At 39.1% G+C, this 22,275-nt stretch overlaps 2 protein-coding genes across 11 annotated transcripts in view; one reads left to right on the top strand and one right to left on the bottom strand.

Moving 5' to 3' along the window:
- Positions 1-15,402, bottom strand: part of DDX59 (DEAD-box helicase 59) — a 30,642-nt gene extending 15,240 nt beyond the window's left edge. The window contains exon 1 of one of the 5 annotated variants that reach the window (XM_075038854.1): positions 15,299-15,402. The gene's annotated coding sequence lies outside the window, so the exon portion shown is untranslated. Of the gene's footprint in view, positions 1-15,159; positions 15,249-15,298 lie in introns of those variants that run through there. The other 4 variants (XM_075038847.1, XM_075038852.1, XM_075038848.1 and 1 more) reach the window with 4 other exon arrangements.
- A 213-nt stretch (positions 15,403-15,615) lies between these two features.
- Positions 15,616-22,275, top strand: part of CAMSAP2 (calmodulin regulated spectrin associated protein family member 2) — a 90,421-nt gene continuing 83,761 nt past the window's right edge. For 5 of the 6 annotated variants that reach the window (XM_075038845.1, XM_075038843.1, XM_075038844.1 and 2 more), the window contains exon 1: positions 15,617-16,298. In XM_075038845.1, coding sequence (XP_074894946.1) covers positions 16,160-16,298 — 139 coding nt within the window. In that variant the 5' untranslated portion in view covers positions 15,617-16,159. Of the gene's footprint in view, positions 16,299-22,275 lie in introns of all 6 variants that reach the window. The other variant, XM_075038839.1, reaches the window with a different exon arrangement.

The raw sequence follows: 22,275 nt of genomic DNA, 5'->3' as shown, positions 1-22,275 counted from the left end.
CATGAGTCCAAATAGCACCTAATGCATCACTCTCTCAAGTGGCAAGTGTCAATACTGACAAATCTGAAAATTAAAACATGCCTCAAAAGAATGTGTCTCATCAAGAGGAAGAGTTTTGGGTTTTCTTTATGGTATTAATTATTTTAAATGTCTCAATATATATGTCCTATGTATCAGGATTCTAAACTAAGGAACCACAGTGCCTTAATGTTTTTTAATGTTGTAATGGATGAAGAGCATGAAGTTTATGAAGATGTCACTTAAAGAATAAAAATGATTCCCTGATTATTTTTTAAGTGTGCCACAATATGTATAATTGGAGTTAACAAAACATCCACTGCTTGTGTGAAAGAGAGGGAGGATGTCATTCCATTCAGAAGGCACAGAAGTCAAAGCATGTTTACTTGGTGGCTGTCTATGCTCCACCTAATGCTATGAAACTAAGTATTTTTCTGTTTCTTTAATGTTTTGAGATTTTGAAGCCACTCAGCAGATTTGTAGGTAGGTAGTCAACAGCAGCTCTAACCCAAAGCATACTTAATGAATAGTTCTTTGATTGAAGGAATCTGAGTCATTCACTCCACTGGCTTCTGAATTACAGCTTTAAAGGAACCACACAGGAAAAATCCAGATAATCTAAAAACAAATAATGGTGGCTAACCATTAACTAGTCAACTCTGCTAATATTCATACAAAAGCTCTTGATTTAGTACAGATATTGCACGCAGTATACTTATTCTGAGGCCTAGTTTTTCTAATTTTGCTTAGTGCAAACAGGCAACTCATAAGCTTTTCCAAAGTAAATAATCAGTAAAAGGAGTCTTGGACTAAGATTTTCAGGCTTCCTGAGCATTCTCTTTGTTTGAAGAGCCACATTCTAAGGAAATATTGGTCAATATTAGTCTCTGCGGAAATCTGTGGTAAAATTGGAATTGAAAAAAATAACCTAATTAAATCTGAATTCTTAAAGCATATTCCTGAGGTGGGTTTAAAAAAAAGAAAACAACAACAAAACCCGAAAAAACAAACAGCAGTCCTTCCCTGAAGCTCTGGCATTAAATGCCACTAGTCCATAGGAAAATAACTGTACAGGGCAAATCATGCAAAAATTATGAACATAATTAATGTATGTGATTATATGGTCAAATATAAAATTTACCTCGAGAATCGATGGACTCTCTAATGTACTATCACCATAGCCTTGGCACAACTGTAAAAACTACAGCAAATACAATTACCAGCTTCTTTGTAGAAGATACAGAGTAGCTTTTTCCAATTAAAGGAATGATTTTAGGGTATGAGAATCATTTAAACCAACTTACAAATTTCTCTTAGGTCTCTGAGACTTACAGAACAAGGATTTGATTGAAATATTGCAAAGACAATTACAAATATCCAGGGACTTCAGTAAGCAGTAAACCGGAACTGAGATTCTTGGAGAATTCAGGTGGAATTTAACAGGACTGAATAAATCCTAAAATATAACTTAATTAAAGGTGCAGAATTCATAATTAAAAATTCTCTCCCTTCATGTTAATCTCATTTTCTTTCTGAGACGATATAAAGCATTATATTTGAAAGCTGCTTACCAGTTTGCAATTTACATTTGTGTTCCAATTAATAAGGCTGTTTGGAAGCATACGAGATTGGCATCTATTCTAAAAACACGATAACACTCGACAACATGCACTTACTGAAATTAAACTGTTCCTACTCTCTGCACCTTCCCCACCCAGGGTCCCAGAAGGATGGGAAAGGAAGAAAAGAAAATTCACAAGGAACTACAGGAATCATTACATTCCAGCTTCCCAGATGACCCGTGTTCAATGTCTATTAACACGTGGCCCCTCAAGAAACTCTCTTTCCAATCATATCACTTCTTAAGAGATGAAGACCCTTCTAATTAATCAGCAAGTATGCTACACATAACAGTTTATGCTCTGGTGTATTGCATTTGTATTACAGGGAGACAGGTGGAAGAAGCACAGTGTTATAATCCATTAGTGTGACAGACTGAAGGAAAAGTTTACACCATAAGCCTTTTGAGTAAATGGATAATAAATTTCCCTTTCCACTTCTAAAGCTCCTACCAGCATTGCTAGTTTTGAGAGCAGAAACCACTGTACTAAGAACGGTCTGGAAAACATGCAGGAGAGCTGCTAGAAACTAGACTTTTTACCAGTCATCTTGTTAAAATCTATGTCAATCATTAGGTTTAGCCTTCATGCTTCCCTACATTACATTTGGTCCCTATTCTGTCTCTGCATGAAGTCTTAAATTGGCCTAGTTGAATCCCTCAGACAACAATTATTAAAGGACACAGAAAGGCTATAACTGCATCTCCAAAAAAGCCAACTCACTGCTGCCAGAGTAGAAGCCAAATTCAGGATGTCCCCACTACTGAGTGACTGCCAGCTGTGACTATTGCCTTTGGAAGCCATTGGCAGCTGTTCCTAAACAGAGGATCCTTCCAGCTCCCATACCTTCTGCTAGGGGTGGGCTTGGTGGCTACCCAGCTCCAGGATTCAGGTCTCGAAAGCTTCCTTTATGTCAGCCTTCACCACTGCTCTAAGTGACTGTTACTGTTGGGCTCTAGCCTACAGATTTTTAAAGTTCTCAAACACCACTCTTTGTGTACAGACTATTCAATACAGTCTTAATAGTTTAATTAAAAAAAAAAAACACCTTGTGGATATTTTTTTCCACTGACATACTGCAGGTCTCCAATATTAATTCTGCAGACCTGTGGTGTACTTGGCATTAATTTCACTAGCACAGATCTTTGTCACATGCTAAAAAAGACATTGTACATGACTGCTAAGCAAAATAGAGGACAAAAAAATTGCGACTTAAGTTTACCACAAAAAGTTACACCTTCAGCTAAAATCCTTTCTAAAAGGATTATAATGCAATGTAAATACTTGGTCATCAAGTAGGCCATTTGTCCATGACTTTTTTAACAGAAAAGTATACCAGATGGCTTTAATTTCAAAATGCAAACCACTTTTTACTTTCTTTTATCTACAAAATATGTGCATCAATTTCACTGTTCCTTCCCTAGATGTGTTTCTTCCCTATTTACTTCTCATTCATAGAAAAGAATGAGTGAAAAGGTTAACATTTGCTATGATTGATGCTCTTTTTTTTCATAATTTCCTTTTCATACACTCCAAAAACCATAAACCTGGGAAGCTAGAAAAGCAGGGCTGAAGTCTCCTGCCAGTTCCTCCCTACTGAATAAGGAAAAAACCACCCTTTGGGCTGTTTCATATCACCTGGGAGACCATGGTTTTCATTAGCTCTAGAAAATAACATAGTGGTAAAGAAGCAATCTGAATCTGGTCTTACCATGACTATATTTCTGTCCCATTAGTCATAATACACAATATAGTTTTTATGCTGGCTGCACTAGTACGGACAACACCTAACTCAGGGTAAAGCTTATCAATAGAAAGCTACCATGTTGAAACTTGAAATGGAAGAACAATTATGTACTGGACAAATGGTTTGCATCACATGATACTGTTAGCCTCAGAAATTATTCACAGTGTAATTTATGATTTCAAGTACTGTTCTACCCCTTTAATTCTTTAGAAAATAATTTTCTAAACATTTATATGTAAAAATGAACTAAAGTAGCCTCCTAAGTGTTAGAACTTTTTACTAAAAATGTATTTCAATATAGTTAAACATGCCATGATCAAGTCATTACCAAACCAATATACTACTCAAATTTTAAGGTTAAAACACCTATGTAATCTGCAAGCTAAAACATACCTTAAAATTCCAGTAATTCCATTTGCTTATTTATTTTTATTTCTTCATCAATGAAAAGAATTAGCATTAATCTGATCATATTTTTAAATTAAATTCATCCTCGCACTTGAATATTCACTCATGGCAAAAATTAACTGCCCTCCCAGGCAAATGCTACTCTATACATAAATGCGTAACCGTCATCCTGACACAAAAAAGCACAGATTGAAGAATGACAAAGTAACAGGACTGAATAGCAAGTCTCAGCATTGTTTATACCTGTCTTCTGGCATAAAGTCTCTAGTCTGTGAAGGAGTAAAAGGCTTTAGGCTTATATCACAACCTGGGAATACCAAAGTCCTATGCGTCAGTCCAAATACGGATGAGGTAAACAAGGAGGGGACCAAGTCTGTGTAAATCCAAAACTGACCTTACCCTAGGCCTTAACAGTCCACCTCTGAATACTTACCATGTCAGAGCTTGGCTCTACTTACAGGTTTCTCAGGTAGCTCTTATTTATATTCTTCTGAGAAACCCAGTTCAGACAAAACGTCTCAGCTCCTAGTACAATTCCAGCTAAATCAGCCCTTGTGGGTACCAGCACATCAGTTAAAAATATCCCCCCAAATCCAAACCTAAGAAATAGAAATGACTCGTCTGAAAACATCTTCCACTCCATCCCCTCATGTAAGTCCAGCCAAGCCCCCACCTACCTAAAATTGAGATGTAGACGTTCTCAGAACACGGCTTGGCTCCTCTGATCAGTCAAAGAATGGCACTGTACCAAACACTGGGTAGTGTATAGGTTTTTCTCATAAATGTTGTTCTTATAAAGCTCTGCAAGGATGTATAGTATTAAATATGAAAATACAAAACTGAAGTACTTTTGTCTTAAGGGATACATCTAAAACTTGGTATGTGTAATTAGGTTTTATTGCATAAAAGAGAGAATGTTTTGTTTTCTCTTTTAAGCTAGACATACCAGCCAATACAGTCAAGGTGTGATAAAACTGAAGACTTGAAAGCACTGAATAAGTGAAAATACTAATAAACACCAATTATATGAGACTATGGTATTCGAGATAACCAAAAGAGATGAGAATATGTCACAATGTTCCAAAAACATACATCTTTAACTCTCTCTTGAGCTTCTGCTTCTGTGAATCATTTACAGTATTTATCAATGAGTTGTTACAAATACTAAGCAGACAAACCTCTACTTGTCACGAGATGGTGACAGTAAGTTGTCCATCTGTGGTTTAATTGCACACTTTAGGACCACAGATTTGTCCTTCTGAAATTCAGTTAGTTTCCTAAACTTTGTTTGCTGTGAGAACAAGCAGACAATACATTAGCTCAGCTTGATAAAGCACAATAGCTATTAAAAAAGAAAGCAAGCTTCAAAAATGCAATGTATCTCTCACAACCACCCTCAAATGACTGCTCCCTATGCTTTTTATTAGAAAGATTCAAAGATGCCAGTAACCTTACAGCTGGTGACTGTAATAACAGAGGGTAAAAAGAGAGAAATAATGAATGCCTCCTTGTTAAGCAGTTTTGTTTGTGCTGTTCCAAGACAGATCTGCCAAGAACTTTCCATGCAAACCTTATTTTTCTGAGATTTGTAACCTGGCTGCAAAAAAATCCAGAATGATAATGCCCGGTTAAAAAGAATTCAGAGTACAAGATTTAAAATACATTTTCAAGTTTTGGAATAAATTAAATTTACACTAAATAAGGTAAACAATTTTGCACTTCATATACTTTTTAGTTGCTTTATTGAAAAAACCCTCTGGTTAGCAAGTTTGCACCCCAGATCATTGTCTGTTTTCTAACTCTTTGGTATTAAATAAGTCTTAAGTATTGCAGCGTGAAAGGAGACTTCTGTGCTGTATGGTCAAGACTCCAGTGACATGTATTTTCTTTTTAAGCAAGACTGTATGAAATGCATATGAAGCACTCATGGGATTTTATCTGCTAAACAATTCAGTGGATTAAATCTGTGCTAAATCTTAATGCAACTCAGCTGACTTGGGCACAAGGCCAGGCTGTGAAAAAATTGGCTAAGTTTAACACACCATTCTTACAAAACATAAGCCTAGAATTTCCATGTTAAATTATGTGGCGTTGGTTTTGGTTTGTTTTTAACCAAATAATTCAAAACTTTGAGCCATGCAAAAGTCCAATTTCACTGTTCCCGTTTTCTTTTTTGGCACATGACACAGTAGGACGTCATTTTGTACAGTTCCTTGCTAAAGCACTGTTGTTTCCTGTGGCAACTAGCAAGATACATCGAAATGACATTTCAGGCACAACTCAAGATTGCCAAAGCTAAGGAAGCTCTCTTCAGGCAATAACCAGGTGTCAAAAGCAAGAAGGCTATGATAGTTGCCCAAGCTGTGAAAAAAGTGGTGGCTTAGGCTTATGCCTTAAGAGGAAGAAACCTCCCAGCAATTCAAAACTAAGAGAGACAATCAAAACTTATTGTCCTGGTTTCAGCTGGGATAGAGTTAATTTTCTTTCTAGTAGCTGGTATTATGTTATGTTTTGGGTTTAGTATGAGAAGAATGTTGATAACACACTGATGTTTTCAGTTGTTGCTAAGTCATGTTTACACTATGTCAAGGCTTTTCAGCTTCTCATGCCCAGCCAGCAAGAAGGGGACTAACTGGGCATCGGTTGGTGAGTAGTGAGCAACTGCATTGTGCATCACTTGTTTTGTATATTCCAATTCTTCTATTATTATCATTGTATTATTGTTATTATTATCATTATTAGCTTCTTCCTTTTTGTTGTATTAAACTGTTCTTATCTCAACCTATGAGTTGTACTTCTTTTCTTCCCCTGATTCTCTCCCCCATCCCACTGGGCAGGGAGGAAGCAAGTAAGCAGCTGCATGGTGCTTTGTTACCGGCTGGGGTTAAACCATGACACTTATCAATAAACTGTAAAACTGTTCTGAATATAACTGGTGAGATCATTTCAAAGCAAACACTGTAAAAAACAGGGCCAGAAAATACCATGAGACAGAGTAGCTTAGAAATGTTTCTGCTCATTTTCCTAACTTGGCCCTTCCCTCAAGAAAATTTGCCTAGAGTACATTATCCCCCAGAATATCTCTACCTACCTTACAGTTCAACACAAATTAAAACTAACTAATCCTATTAAACAACAGTTCCTTTGAGATTACTTGCAATTCAGCCAAACATGCTGGGTATATAAGGACTTCACCATTCGTGAGGAGTTTATATGAACTGGAGTAAGTCATCATACTCAGATTCTCATTCTGCTCAGCTCCAGAGTAAACTAAAGCTGCAGGGGAACAGCTCCCCTTCACATTACCAATGTAAATACCTGAAAAATAGAACACTACTACATTATACAACCTGAGCAAAGAAAAAACATGGCTAGCCAGACAAGAGACAAATTAAGAACAAAGAGTTCCATAGGAATCAGATCAGTAGAACTTGGAGCAAAAAGGCAAGGTAGCGAAAAGGCTTCTGCATTACTGACACTGCTCTGCAAGAAGCCACAAAGGTAGTCAGTGGTTACAAGAGGGTGTTGGCCCTGGGAAGCATGACACATCTTCCTTCAATGATTAAAGAGCCAGCAGAAGCACAGACACAGAGCATCTCCATGCAGATGGCTCTTAATCTTGTGTTGATACATAGGAAACCTGCTCTCTAGCAGCAGCGAGGATATTTCTGTGGGACTGGACTCTCTTAAATAATGAAATCAGAGCAATGTAATAATATCAAAGCCTTTTTTGTTACTGCTTGCCTAGTCTTAAAGTATCTAAAACTTTATCATTCTGACTCTGAACTAAAATGGTTCATCAGTTTGTTCTGCATTTCCACTGTGGTATCTTGGCATCTGACTAGAACTTCTATGACCTACTACAATACAAATAGCATTTACAATCCTTATTTTTTCATCTGTCTCTGCTGAAGTATCCCAACTCCAGTTCAGCTCTTTACTCAAAGAAGTCAAATAGTATTCCTAATTATACAAGTACAATACCACTTAAGTCCATGGTGGTAAGAGAATAAAACATGGCAGTGTACCCTCTACCTTGGATACACTTTCTTACTCAGCCAGTTTTTGCTTCCCCAACTCTTCTGGTGACCATGACTTACTCCTTTTCTCACTTCTGAAAGAGCATGCTACCAGTTGGGACAGAGACTCTCAAGTACCCAATTTCAACAGTTACCCTGTACATAGCAAAATACTCAGCTGAACAAGCTGGACCTGTATCAAGACAGGGGTTCACTGCAATGAAATCTCTTCTATTACCCTACATTCTCCGATCAGGCAATTGCTTCCTTTCTGTTAAGAACAAATAGAAAAGGAGAAAAGAGTTTAACAAAAACAGAGAATATGTGCCAGACCAACAGGAAACTGACAGGTATATACCCCAGCAAGTCCCCGCTCTTGTACAAAACCTCCAGGGGTTACTTTTGTTGTTTCATATCATGATGCCCTTGATTCAACACCGTGTCTACTAGCATACTCTTACCGAGACTGACTCTTTCCTCATTTAGTGAATTATCATCTGTAAGGACTGCACTGTGGCTGTTAAGGCAAACCCTGGATCATGGGGGATTATGAAGTTCTGTGCAAAAGTGGGAGTCCCGGGTGCACTTTGTCTGTCTCAGACTGCTTCCAGGACAGTGGCCATCACAACTAGGGCTCAAACATTCCCTGAACAGCAAGTTTCAACCTGCTGGCCCCCTTTCTTCATCCATATTCAACTACGCTGGCTAATATAAAGAGAGGGCTCCCTTTTTGACATCTGTGATGATGATAGACAATTTTATTCTTTGTGCCAACATGTGGAACCATGACTGCTCCCTGCCCAGGTGAGACAGCCAAGATAACACGCTATGCTTTAACAGAGCCATGTATACTATATAGCAAGAATACCATATGAGGACAGATGTATAACCAGAGAGATGTATAAACCTTCTGTAGGTAATTTCTTTTGAGACCTTCTAGAAGAAAGAAATCATCCAGGTTTTTTCTTCAAACACAAATATTCTGCATGACACCCTTAATCCAGAAACACAATTATATACACACTTAAATTTAATCATGTCTGTAGCACCAACGATTTCAAATGGGAACTACACATAGCATTAACCTAAAGCTGAAAAAATCCTTGTTGGAGCCAAGTTTTTATTGCTAAATATATATATACATTTCATTTAAGGCAACTATTAAAATAATTGCTGCTCTTCCATGTTTCTAATATATATTGAAATAGGGGAGTATTTAAATCAAATTGTTCTACATGAGACTTAGATATCCTATATATTTTTGTATATTGAAAATGTTTTCAAATTAACTGTAAGGCATACATCTTGTAAAGCTACTAAAAAAATATAAACAAATTAAGTTATGCCAAGAGATTTAATGTAACAGAGTTCTATGCACTCAGGTTGTGATGATCTTACTATGCAAGCATAATCAAAATCTCCAGCACCATCAAGGGTCACTATGTATAAATGGTTACAATAAAAATCTTTGATACACACTTCCCGCAGCCACTTTTTCAACGGTGTACCAGCTATTTACACCTGGTCCCTAAAGTAATCATCAAAAATTCCTCAGTAACATGCAATTTCTCAGTAAGTTAAGGGAAACTGAGAAACTGCCCAAAAAATTCAGTGAAAAACTGGATGATGATATTTCAAAGAAGATACATGGAAAAAAAAAAACCTTCATTGGGTAGTCTCCTATGCTATTCCCTTGCTTTCCTCTCCTCATCCATCTTCACTACCACCCTTACAAAAAATCATTCTGCTGCAATTAAATGACACCAGAATTTTACTGTTCTGTTTACTGCTGGTCTCATTCAGACACACATGGGCTTCAGTGGAAACTGAAAGCAGGGCCAAAAGATGGGGGAACTGAAGCCTGTTCGTACTCCGCTGATAAATCATGTATATGCTCAAAACAAATGAGCTTTTATGAACTTTCAGATATTTCTTCATGTGTAGAAGCAGAATGAAAAAAAAAATCAGCCAGTCACTTCAATGGAGTATAGTTCAACAGGAAAAAGTGCACAATTTAGTATTCACCCTCATTCAGACTTAGTGAAAAAGTCTTGCTAACTGATTTAAACTTCTTATACCTGAATGCATAATTTGAAAACTAGACTCATGCCCATTTTCCTCTGAACTGGAATGCAAATAAAGCATTATCTAACAGCTACCATAATGGTAATAACATTGTATTTTATTTTTGTACAGAGTGGGGTTTTGAATGTAAATTTCCCACCATACATTTATTTTACAGTGCGGCTAAGGTAACTCTAGTATTTAAAGGTTATATTCATAAAATCATGCTCAGGATTTTCCTTAGAAAACATGTCAGCCACTAGATGGCCATAAAAGAAATCGTACAAAGATTTCACTTAATGAAAGGCAGTAGGACCTATCCTATATGTTTTGAAGTTTATAATAAAAATATCAGTTATAGCAGGGTATTTGTTCTCTTCACAGACAACCTGGCAACAGTGGAATGTCAAGGAGAAAGCCTGGAATTAGGGAGTATCGCACAGCACACTTGGGATGAAAAGTAATCTAAAACCCCAGCACAAGTACAATTCCAGGAGATGGGCAGAACACGAAAGCGGCCAGTGTGAAAACCAGATTAAAAAATTAAAAATAAATAAAAAAGTCTCAGAAGACACCAAAGTAACCAGAGAAAAAGACAAACAAACCAACCAGCCATTAGTGTTGAGGGAGATGAGAGGTTTTGCTTCTCACAGACCACAGGAAAGGGACAGATCTGTTCCCTGGTTGGTGACCCGGAGAACTGGGGGGAATATGTAGATTTTTTTTCCCCCTTCATGGAGCTACATTAGCTCAAAGCCAAGTTCAGGAAACAAAACCAGTAACATCCAACTATTACGAGAAGTGACTGTTAGGTACCACATTTGATTCTCACTGGGCAACTTTTTGGTTGTGCAGATTTCAGTAGTAAATGAGCTGAAGCAGCTATTACTCCACGTTTTTCCTTTTTTAATTTGTAACCATACCAAAAATCACAGGCAATCCAAGTAAAATGTCATACAAAGCTGTATTTTCCCTTTGACTCATGACTTTACTAGAATCTGTAAAGTTGGTAAACTGTTTTCTTGCCTTTTAAATGCCTCAGCACTTTCTGATTACAAACTAATAGAAGAATTTGAAAGACAATAATTATGTAACTGTTCTTGTACTTCTTTATCATCCTGAAACAGGAAGAACATACTCCCCTCCAAAATCATGCCCTGAGAAAACTCCTAGCTTGCAGAAACTACATACATGCGTTTCAGTAATAATGGCAAAGAAGTTTAGTAATTCAGACCACCACTCACTTGACAATACCTATTTAAAAATACACTTTCCTAACTTTTACAGTTTCACTGGTTTTACCATTACTCATAAAGAGGTATATTTAATAACATATTATAAGTTTAAGAGGCTGGAATACCAATAATTCCATTTCACCAGTCATCCTTAGGCTGTAACAACCATACAGAATCATTTATAGATTACCTGTTCAACCTCATGTATCCAACAGAAAACCTGCTGAAGTCAACAAGCACGGTTTTTAAGGATCACACTGGGACACGACTGGTTCTTGGTTTGTATGTTGACAGTCTGACAGCACCACACCAAGTTGTGCATGCTGCCTCTTTGCCAGAGGTTACAGGCCAGAGGGTGCACCCCTCCCCTCAGCCACTACCATTTCTATCATGACCAATATCCTCTAAGCTAAAGCAAACAGATGGGATCATCTTAAATAGGCAAATTCGACAGCAGCAATTAAAGGTAACATCCCCACGGTGTTATTCCTAGCCTTTTTCCAACATTAACCACTACATGGCAGAATAGATGCTGTGAACTGCTGCATTTGTGGATTTGCCCTACTACAACCAGCTAATCTGGAATGGGAATGTTTTTACTACCCTTTGTAGGTAGCCTGATAAGCTGTCTGTTTACTAGCAATGAGTCTGACTATACAGTGCCACAGCAAAAACAGTAATGGTATTGCTAATTTAAAACATTTTACTTTACCTTTATCATCAAGTATTGTGAAGTAAGAAATTACACATGAAATCTTATTCCAGCTTGAACACTCTCTGTAATCTAGCACTAGCCTAAATTTAGTCTAAGGACATCTTATACATAGCCTCTTCAGAAGCCAAATGAACCTTAAAACAAGTGAAAAAACAGAGGTATAAAATTGTTAGTCAAGGCTCATTCCACTGTCTCTCAAGGTTAAGACTATTGGCAACAACTGTCATCCACACCATTATTCATAGCTCCACGGTCACATTTGTTCCTGTTGCCTGACACTGACTACAGGCTTGGTACACCCACTGTGTAAATGGCTAGACACATGACAGTGAAGAATCAGGCCTATGATGTAATTACAGGATAGAACTAGTCAAATGGGTTTCTAATCTGGGGTAGAAGGAGGGAGGGGAAAGGAAGGGAGAAAGAAGGTTAAAAAAAACCCAACCTATCTGTGAGCTGCTTGTTTTAATCCTTAATACTTTGTCTTTCCACTTGGAATGAACTTTAAAGTATAAAATACTTTGCAGCAGAAAGATTGTGTATAGAAGAGATTATCACTATTCAAAATATTTTAAGATAGTTAAACAGGAGCAGAGCAGAAGGGGATGACTCCTCACTCAGCTCTTCTGTTTATCTACTCTGAACAATTAGAGCAAATTTTAATCATTTTCCATGTTGACTGTTGATACTTTTGACAATGCAATAAACAAGATCACATTTTGGCATGTCTGCAAAAGGAGAACTGGCACAAGAACTCCAGTGACTGGTGGTGATGTCTTGTTTTTCACTTACACATATTAGATTTTACATTCATGCATTAATTTCTAAGAGCACTGAGAAAATTAAAAAACACTTTGATTGCAGTTACCACAACACAGCTTTTTTAGATTTTCTTCTGTGACTCTGAAGAGGTTTCATCAGCACAAAGGCTGCACCCACAAAAATTTCTACATTTTAAATTAGACTGGTAGCAATGTTAATATATGTACCTATCCATAATTGTATCTATTGCCATTTTTTGAGATGCATTCTCTAAAACAATATCCACTTTTTTTTTTTTTTAAAGAAGGGACTAATGATCGCAAGAATTTTGGAAGATCAGACCACATCTTTACTTGCTTCAGTTAAGTACCAGTAGTCTCAGTGTTTAGTACAGTACATACATATATGTGATGTTTTGCAAGTGCATAGGAACAGATGATAAATACAGGAGTACACTAAATATAACTGATGACTCCTTATTTGGATTATGCCACATTTCTGCAAGAAAGCTGTTTCTGAAAGTTTAAAATTATTTTATAGGGACTAGTTTGTAATCTTTTGACCTCTCAAAGTAGATCCTATATCCATCATACCTACATAATGGCCTTACAATTTTCGTAAACATGTTTTCCTGTAGGTTGATCTAATTTTTAGGTATTTTCTTAATCATAAAAGAAACAAATGAGTTGGGATCTAGGACATACATTTTTTTTTCTAGCTCTAATCATCTGAGGTTTTAAAGCTTATGAATTCCAGGTGTTTGTTGTTAAATGTACAGGAAGAATTAAACTAGTTTTCTAGTAGCAAGGTTAAAAAAAAATTCATTAAAATAATGTTAATTATTTTATATAACTTATTTCCAAAGTATATATATAAAAAAATCATTCAGGAAAATGTGCCAATACAGATTTTACTTTAGTTGTTGAAAACTAAGCATATGCTGTTCCTGAATAGAGAATATTTTCCCAAATCACACCCATATGTTAATTTGGTATTATTATTCCTATTTCTGCTGTAGAGGATCTGGGAATTTCAGTCAGAAGTGTGCTAAAGCAAGGATTTCTAAACTTTCCTCCTCCCCTCCCTTCTGCTGAATGCTGCCAGCAGCAGGTCCTAGTTTTATAGCTGGCTATGTACCACTTACGAGTGGTATGCCTGACAGTTTGGGAATCTCATCCCAGACAGCATATGGGGAGATAGTCAGCAATAATCTCTTCAAATGTTGACCTCCACAACCCTTTCATTTACTCATTACTAGTAAATATAGATTCATGTCAGTAAAGTACACTATGGCCTCATAATCATGATATTTGTATCATTGTGCACATAAAGTGCTAGAAGCAGAGCCATGTAACAATGGAAAATCTCTCCAGATCAATTTACAGTCCACTTTAAACATAAAGAAATAACAGTCTGTATAAAATATTATCTGGAACCTTACAGTGTCGTGCTAAAACTGTGTCTAAATATTTTTTCCCAGATTCAGTGGGGCTGAAAAAAAACCCAAACCCAACACACCTCAGACTGCCATCCTCTACTGAAACAGATTAGGAAGACACTAAATTACCACAAAGGGAAAAAATTAAAAAAGAGGCAGGTTAGCTAATAATTACTGTAAGTCAGGAGTGGTCCTTTAGTGACACAAGAAAGCTCACAGAGAAAAAACTAAGTATAAAAATGAACTATTAATTTTTGGCCAGATCAGCTTCTTGAACTGGGTCACCACAGCTGCTAAAGCACCCAGGCTGGCAGGGAAGGAGGGCACACTTGTACGTTACACCAACTTAATAACTATTCGTTGCCAAAAAGCACAAATTTACTACCCCCTGGCACTGCTGCTCACTCAATTACACAGTGCCCACGCAAAAGAGAGGCTGGGACTTCCCGTCAGCAGCGGCCGGTCACCAGCACGGCTTAGTAACCAATACAGCCACACCTTCAGACCCGTACTTCAAAGCTAACTCATCCAATTTTGTTTAAATGCAAGTCATTAATCACCCAGTTACTAGTTCCTAGTGTGACTAATACTTCTTTCCACACAGGCCACTGCTAAAGTGATTTTATATATTTCCAAAACCAGCCCAGGTACCTGTAAGCGAGACAGCAGATGGTCTCTAGGGCAAATTGTTACTACTGCCTGTTATTACAGCTATTAGGTGAACAGGCCCTGAACCATTTTAAGGCGCTGCCATTCTTCTACCGGAGTATTTGAGAAGTTATATATTGACGCAATTTAAAATAGGAGGGACAAATGCCCACGAGAGGGACGAGAAGCCCGCCTCCTCGGCAGCGCTCCCTACTCCCGTCAGCGCGGCCGCGGCCCACAGGCCTCCCCTGCGGCGAGGCGGCCGCCAGCACCGCAGCCCGCCCGTACACACGAGGCAGGCTGCAGCCCCAGCGCGCGTGCTGATCCCGACCTTCCCCGAAGACGCCACACAAGGCCAGCGGCTGCGCGCGGGAAGGCCCGTCCGGCCCCACTGTGGAAACCGGCGACGCCAGCAGCGGGTGGGCCCCGCGGCCGAGGAACACCGCCCTTTTCCCCACAGCCAAGCACCGCCAGACGCCCCCTTACCGGCGGGAAACACTCCACCCCTCTCTCCCGCTGCCGCTGGGTTAAGGCTGGGCAGAGCCTGCCCGAGCTCCCTTCATCCCTCGGCCCCCCCCCCCCCCTTCCGAGACGACACGACGAGACGCGACGAAACAAGACCCACCCCGACTAACCCCGCCTGAGGCGGGGGCCCGGCCCGGACTGGCGCCAAGAATCCCCCTGTGAGGAGGGGGCGGCCACGTGACCGCTGGGCGGCGGAGGGCGGCCCGGCCCGGCCCGGCCCACCCCGCCCCTCCCTCTCGCGCTCCCCGCCCGCCCGCCCGGGGAGGCGGTGGCTGTGGCGCAAGCGCATGCGCATCCGCGTTTCGCCCATCCAGTGCGGCAGCCGCGGGTGGAAAAACCGCAGCGGCGGCTGCTGAGGGGGGCCGGGAGCAGTGGCGCCTTGCTGGGGGGAGGGGGGGGGCTGGGGTAGGGCCCGGGTCCGGGCGCGGGGTAGTCGCGGGGTAGCTGGCATCGCTCCCGGCCCGTTGCAGGCCGCCGCTGAGGCGGGGCGGGCTGCGCAGCGTTTTGGGGCTGGTTCCCGGCGTTTTGACATCTCGGCGCCTCCGCCGGGGCCGGGAAGGGCCGCGTCCCGGCCCGCTGCGGCTACGGGGGCTTTGCCGGCGGCTCCCGCCCCGAGCCGGGGGGCTGGCGGCCGCGGCGGCCTGGGGCGCCCAGCCCTGGCCGGAGGGTCTCCCAGGGGAAGGGGGAGCCGGGGCCGCTGCGGGCCTTTTTTCGGAGGGTGGGGGGCGGCGGCGGCGTGAGAATTGAGACAAAGAGCGAGGAGGAGGAGGAAGAAGAGGACACTCGGGCTCTGCCACATTCCTGTGAAGAGGAAGGCGGGAGGCGGCGTTAGCCCTTTACGGACAGCTGGCTTCAGCGCTGCCCTCAGCTGCTGTTGGCGTATTTACAGACGTCTCTCCCGGCCGCGGGAGGAGGAGGAAGAGCCATGTAAGTTCTGAATTACCAGGCGTCCTGTGAGAAGATGGGGGATGCCGCAGACGCCAAGGAGATGAGGAAGACTTTCATTGTTCCTGCCATCAAACCCTTTGACCATTATGATTTCTCTCGAGCGAAAATCGCCTGTAATCTCGCCTGGCTGGTGGCCAAGGCCTTTGGGACAGGTAGGTGGCGTCTTCTTCTTCCCTTTCTTTGATGCTGGTTCCTGCTTGGTTGCTTCGCTCCTGAGGACGTGCGAGCCCTTCCCTAAGGAGCTGGGAAGGGGAGGGGGGAGGGTAGGTGGTGCGTAGGAAATGGTTTTGGTCTGTTCCTTCATCTTCAGGTTCCCTTACACCTTGTGGGGTTTCTTGGTTTTCTTTTGTTTTTCTTTAATTACCTGTAATCTTTTTGGAGTAGTACTACTGTTTCCATTAGGGAGTAATTTTTGTGTAGTGGAGCTAATACAATGTTATTTGAGGAATCGAACTCTGTAAATGGCGTTTTATTTATTCCTCAGGTCACACTTCTAGAATGCGAAAAAACACTAGCAATCTATGTTTATCTGTTGTCTCGAAAATTTTCCTAACATTGTTTAAGAGCTGAATTGGAGGCTAGCGATAGAAATGGATGTGCGCTGTTAGTTTTGACATGTGTGACACAGTAGCCTGTAGCCATTTGAGCGGTTAAGCAGTAAGAAGGGTTTCAGGAAAAAGAGCGTTTAATGCCAGGTTTTGGCCTGCACAATACAGAAGGCTCTCCTTGTCTGTAAGCGTAAATGGAATTGATCGTAATGCCTCTGAAAGGCATTACTGCTCCGTCTTGGAAAACTTGGGCCTTGAGGAGTACCAGACCTATTATTCTGTGCTTGAAATATTGTTGGGCCTTGAGGAATACCAGACTTACAGAGGTCTTCCGAGGGAAGCGTTTTGAAAATTTACCAAGCCGTTGTTTGGTTTGGTTTTTTTAATATAGCTTTAGAATATTAATGACTTAATTTTCTGTGGATTAAAAATAGATTTTTTTCTTTGTTAAGTGAGTTAGATATTAACAGTCAACATTTTTACTCGTGGTCTTTGTAGAAAAACAGGAAAAGGTTCCTCCTGGAATTTTTCGCCTTTTGCATTTAAGGCCAGAGCCTTGTTATGTATTTGAATGGGGTTAAAGGTGTACCTTTATGATGCCCCTGGGAACTGATGATAGTTGATGTAGTGCTTCCAAAAAGCTACTTTTGAAGTGGTTGAATCTAGTGGAATTTCAGTAAGGTCAATATCTACTGAAATAAAGTGCATGTTCATCACTTCAGAAAGGAAAAAAAAAAAAACAAAAATCAAAATACTGTTTCCATATAAAGATTTGTCAATAAACTCTGCTTACTCTCCTTTGTGAAATCTGGGCAAGTATATATTATTTTTATGTATGGCTTTACTAGTTATGCAGACATGCAAGGTAAAATAGTAGTAGTGAAATTCTTGGAAGTACTTGATTCAACATTTTTGGATATCATCGTCTTTTTAGGTAGTGTGGTTCTGTAGGCTCCACTCCTGGTATTCTGGGTGTACAGTGCTTGTGCAATTATATAACCCAGCATTCTAACCTGAAAACCTTTTTCTACTGGAGTTTGACAAATTGTTAGCCTGTGGTTGAAATGTCTTGGTTTATATTGGTTGAGTTGCTATTGGATGTGTAAAGTGACTTGCAGGGTACTTTTCTGCTAGCTTCTATAGAAATTGTGATCCAAAACAAATTCCTTTACTCTTTCTCTTCATTACTGTGGTTGTTCCGAGATGTACAAATGAAATGTGGTTAGAGGAGACAATAGCTCCATCTGCCCTCTAAGTACTGCCATAATGTAATAGTAGGAAGAGAAGTAAACATACAAAATTGTAGTGTTTCTGATCTCACAGTTCTTCCACTAGGTTAATATCACAGGTTGCCTCAAAGAAGAGTTGGTGGCTGAAGTACGGAAAAAAAATTATACAGGACTTGCATATCTACGATACAAATGCTTCCTTTATACTCAGTGAAACAGAAGAACTGACCTTCATCTTTTCCAAGAAGGAAGGAAGTTTGGGTTTGTTAAATTATTTCAATTCTTTGGAGTAGATCACAACCTCAGTCATGTCTTCTACCTACTGCTATATACATTTGTACAAAGGAAATACAAAGGATGATTAGTGTTCTTATGGATGCCACATTTTATATCTTTTTTTTTTTAATCCCTGAAATGTTGCAATTCCTTAAGTGGGCAGGGGAAGTGAAGGATTTTTCCCCACCCTCTCTTAAATAAATTAATGCCGTTCATTTTGTTTAATGAAAAGTTGTTGCAATTGTGTATCCATTGAAGAAATCTAAATCTTTATATATCCAATGGGCACATTTTTCAATGGACATATTTCACGTTCTTAAAAGCATATTTTAGTACAATCAAAATTGTGGATACAGCTTGGCTAGGTGTTGTGAAGAGAATCCTCTCTTGAAAAAAGACTTTGAAATAGGTACTGTTCATTAACATTTAGTAGTGACTTTTGGTGTTTGATGACTGATATCTGCATCCAAAAACTGAGAGACCAGTTACATATTTCTGTTGTCCTCAGTGAAGCTGCAAGAATAGAGTCTGGCCCACAACACAGGCAAATCATGTTGAAGGCATCTTGTATGAAGAATTTTTTAAGAAGTAGTAATTGAAGACAGTGTTCATATTTAAGTGTTGAGAGGAGTGTAGGATTTTGTGCCTTGGTGTTTTTCTGCAAGAAAATGTATCAGTGTTAGGATGGGTCAGGTTAAATGTTTTGTAATAACCAAATGATTTAAGTGACACAACTTACAGGAACTGAAAGGAGGAAAAAGTAACAAAAAGTGTGAAGTATGGAAGTGGAAATGTTTGACCTTAGAAATTAGATCTGCAAGCACTAAATTTCAGCATTAACTCCCAATACTGGGAGTTAACCATTTCAGTATAGAAAACTGCTTTCCAAAGAAGTGGTTGAGCTGTGTTGATAGCATATGCTTTGACTTAAAAGTATAACAGGACCTACTTCATAGAAATAATGTAAAAAAGGTCTTGATGTTGTGTTACTCTGTGTCCTTTTTATTTCTAAACAGAAGTGGATTTCATTAATTTTGAGTGTGAAGTTTTTGTCTTCTCACTCTACTATAGTCATAGAAAATGTGGCTAGAAAATTTGTTTTCCATCCACCATCCTAAAGACAGGCTGAGCTAAATATACATCGTTCCTGACAGATGTTTGTTTAGCCTGTTTTTTGAAAATCTGTAATTATAGAGATTCCACAGTATGTCTGCTAGTCAGTTTGAATCCTTATTTATCTCTAGATGTTAGAACAGCATAATAATCTTGATGTCTTTTGCTGTACTGTAAACCCATTACTTAACCTATTCCTGGTGGATGTGAGAAAGGTGGGTGCCTTACCTCTTTATAACACCTTCTGCACAATAAAAACAGTGACTCCTATCTGTTCTGCTGTTTAGACAAAAAAGACTTTTTTTCAACTTTTTATAAGTCAAGCTCTTTTGGACTGTGTTTTGGGTTTTGGGTTTTTCCCTGTATTTTTTCTGTGGTCAGTTTTGCATGAATTCTGTACTTAAATCTAGATCTAGTGGTCCAGCTAAACTCTTACCGGTGCAGGCTAGATTTGAAAAATTACTTCATCTTTCTGACCTGTAATACTCTCATTTAATCACTAGAATACAATGTTTGTCATTTTTGCATCAGCCTAGGATTGTTGACTCATTCAGTCTGTGATTCACTGTAGCTCTGTATCTTTCTCTGCAGAACTGCTGCCTACTCAGTTGTTCCCATCTTGTAATTGTACAGTTGTAGGTTCCTGCTTTGCAGCTATACTTATATAACTGCATCCTATTTTCAAACCACTTCTTCCACTTATCAAAATAATCTTGAATTATAATTTTGTCCTCCAAAATGCTGTCAATCCCTTTGTAGCTTGGAATTGCTTCTCTAAAACCTCAGCTAGTATGGATGAAACTACTAATTCTTGAACCTTGAAGTACATGTTATTCCTATTTGATTGGGGACCTCTGAGTACTCTTGGAAAATTGTTTTCCAGACAGCTTTGCATCCAATTTTTAGTTACTAAGTTAAGACTGTTACTGACATGTATGATTTTCAGAAAATTATGGGAACAATTTTAAAGTAAAGTTAAATCTGTAGCTGTTCTACTATCCATAAAATGTATTATCCTGTCACAATAATACATTTCACTGGCTTAGCATGAGTTTTTTTTCTGACAGGAATAAACTAAAAACTAAATAAAAGCTGCACAAACCTGAGTGCTTATCCTAAACACTGCTGTTTTCTGCAGTCAAAATAAAATAGTCCATCCATCTTTTAACATTAATTTTATCCTTTATAGGTGTCTGAAGCAATAGATTACAAATTGCATCATCTGCAACTAAACATTACCCAAGAAACTTAAAAGTACCTTTCTCCTGGTGATTAATGTTTCCAGAGTTCATATGCAGCTACTTACTGCTGTTTGCAGATGTTGCCAGTAAAACCATGAAGGGAGGAAATGAACATTGTGTATCTGACAGAAACAAGTTTTAACTAAATACTCTAATCTGTTATGATGGGTGTTGCAGGCTAGAACATCTTTTAATCTTTCCTTAGTAGATCTAACTTCTTTACTTTTACTCAGTATGGCAGCTAGCAAAAACTTGCACAGGATTTTGGAGTATAAAAGTAAATGTTTGAGATTCTTGGGAGGAATTTTTTTTTAATAGACTGCTTTCCATCACATCTCTAAAATAGTTGCTGAAAAATTAATACTTATCCTACTAAAATCAGTTGATTGGACTAATCACCTACTGAGATGGTTTAGTTATAAGTTGATTGTGTTGCTTCTTTCTGTGGAACACATTTAAAACATTGTTTGACTGTAGATCACTTTTTTTACAGTAAATAATTAAAATTGTATGAGCTTCTGGATCTATTAGGTTTGGCAAAGTCATATGAGGCTGTAGGCTATGTGTGTACAGAAGTTTGGGAAGGTGAATTGGTAAGTTAACAGTTGTCAGGATGCTTACTACATGATAGACCTCAGGTGGAGTAGTTTATAATTTGTTCTTTCAATGACTTCATGTAATTGAGCCTATTCTGAGCCTGTTTGACTTTACAACTGCAGTGTCTGTCTGCAGAATGTAATAGATGTGACAAAGAGACTGTAGCCAAATGCTCGCTCACGTCAGGTTATAAGAAGAAATATGTTTCTTCTACCTATACCTGGTTTCTCTCTTGTATTTTTTGACCATTGTTGCTGTTACTGCTGCAGGTATACCCCCATGATTTAGGGTAATCTGTTGGGTTACTTTAGTCACTCCATGTTTAAAGGTGGCTCTCATTCAAACTTGAAGATTATATGCTGTTAATCAGGAACTTATCACCTTTCCAACGTGAGATGTTACGGAATTTCTACAGCTAGCTGGTGGATTTTAATGAGCAAAACTGGACACAATTCCACTCCTGAAAGTAATAACTTTTAACTACTTGCTTTGGTAAACCTAGGCCTCTGCATGAATGTTTTTGCTGATCATTCTGGAAAATGAGGCTGGGGATGAAAAACCTTCCAAGACTTTGCAAGGAAAAAAAAAAGTTCTTCCCCCCTCTCACCCCCCCCCCCCCCTTGGACAATACGTTATTACTGGATCAGGTGGTAGTAATAAACCTTTCTGCTATAAAGTTGAAATGTAACCTGTAAGCCAGACACCAAAGCAGATGTGTCAGCTCATGTCTATCTAGTTATGGCTGGCAAAAAGTTTTCTTCGGTTTGATAAAGTCTTACAATAGTTCAAGAAATAAGTGTTTATCTCTACATTTCTGAAACAACCTTTTGCCCTAATCCATAGGCTATTTGAATCATACTTTGGCTATAACAGTCATCAGGGTGCTAGCTGAGTGAGATGGGATTATAACTATACTATTATCTTAATATTTCTCATATTTTGCCTTTTCCAAAAATAAGTTCTGATCTCATGCTAATAAAATTAACCCTGGCAATAAAGGGATTAATTCTTAAGTCATTCTTTTGTTTGTCAAAACCTGAATCAATACGCAGGTTTTGGTAAAGTAGATGTTAAACTTCCCCATTTTAATAGGAAATGCCTCTACCGGACAAATTCTGTATGCTT

Source organism: Buteo buteo, chromosome 10 (genome assembly GCF_964188355.1).
Source record: "Buteo buteo chromosome 10, bButBut1.hap1.1, whole genome shotgun sequence".
Classification (NCBI taxonomy): domain Eukaryota; kingdom Metazoa; phylum Chordata; class Aves; order Accipitriformes; family Accipitridae; genus Buteo; species Buteo buteo.
This window is presented reverse-complemented; position numbering and strand designations above follow the sequence as displayed.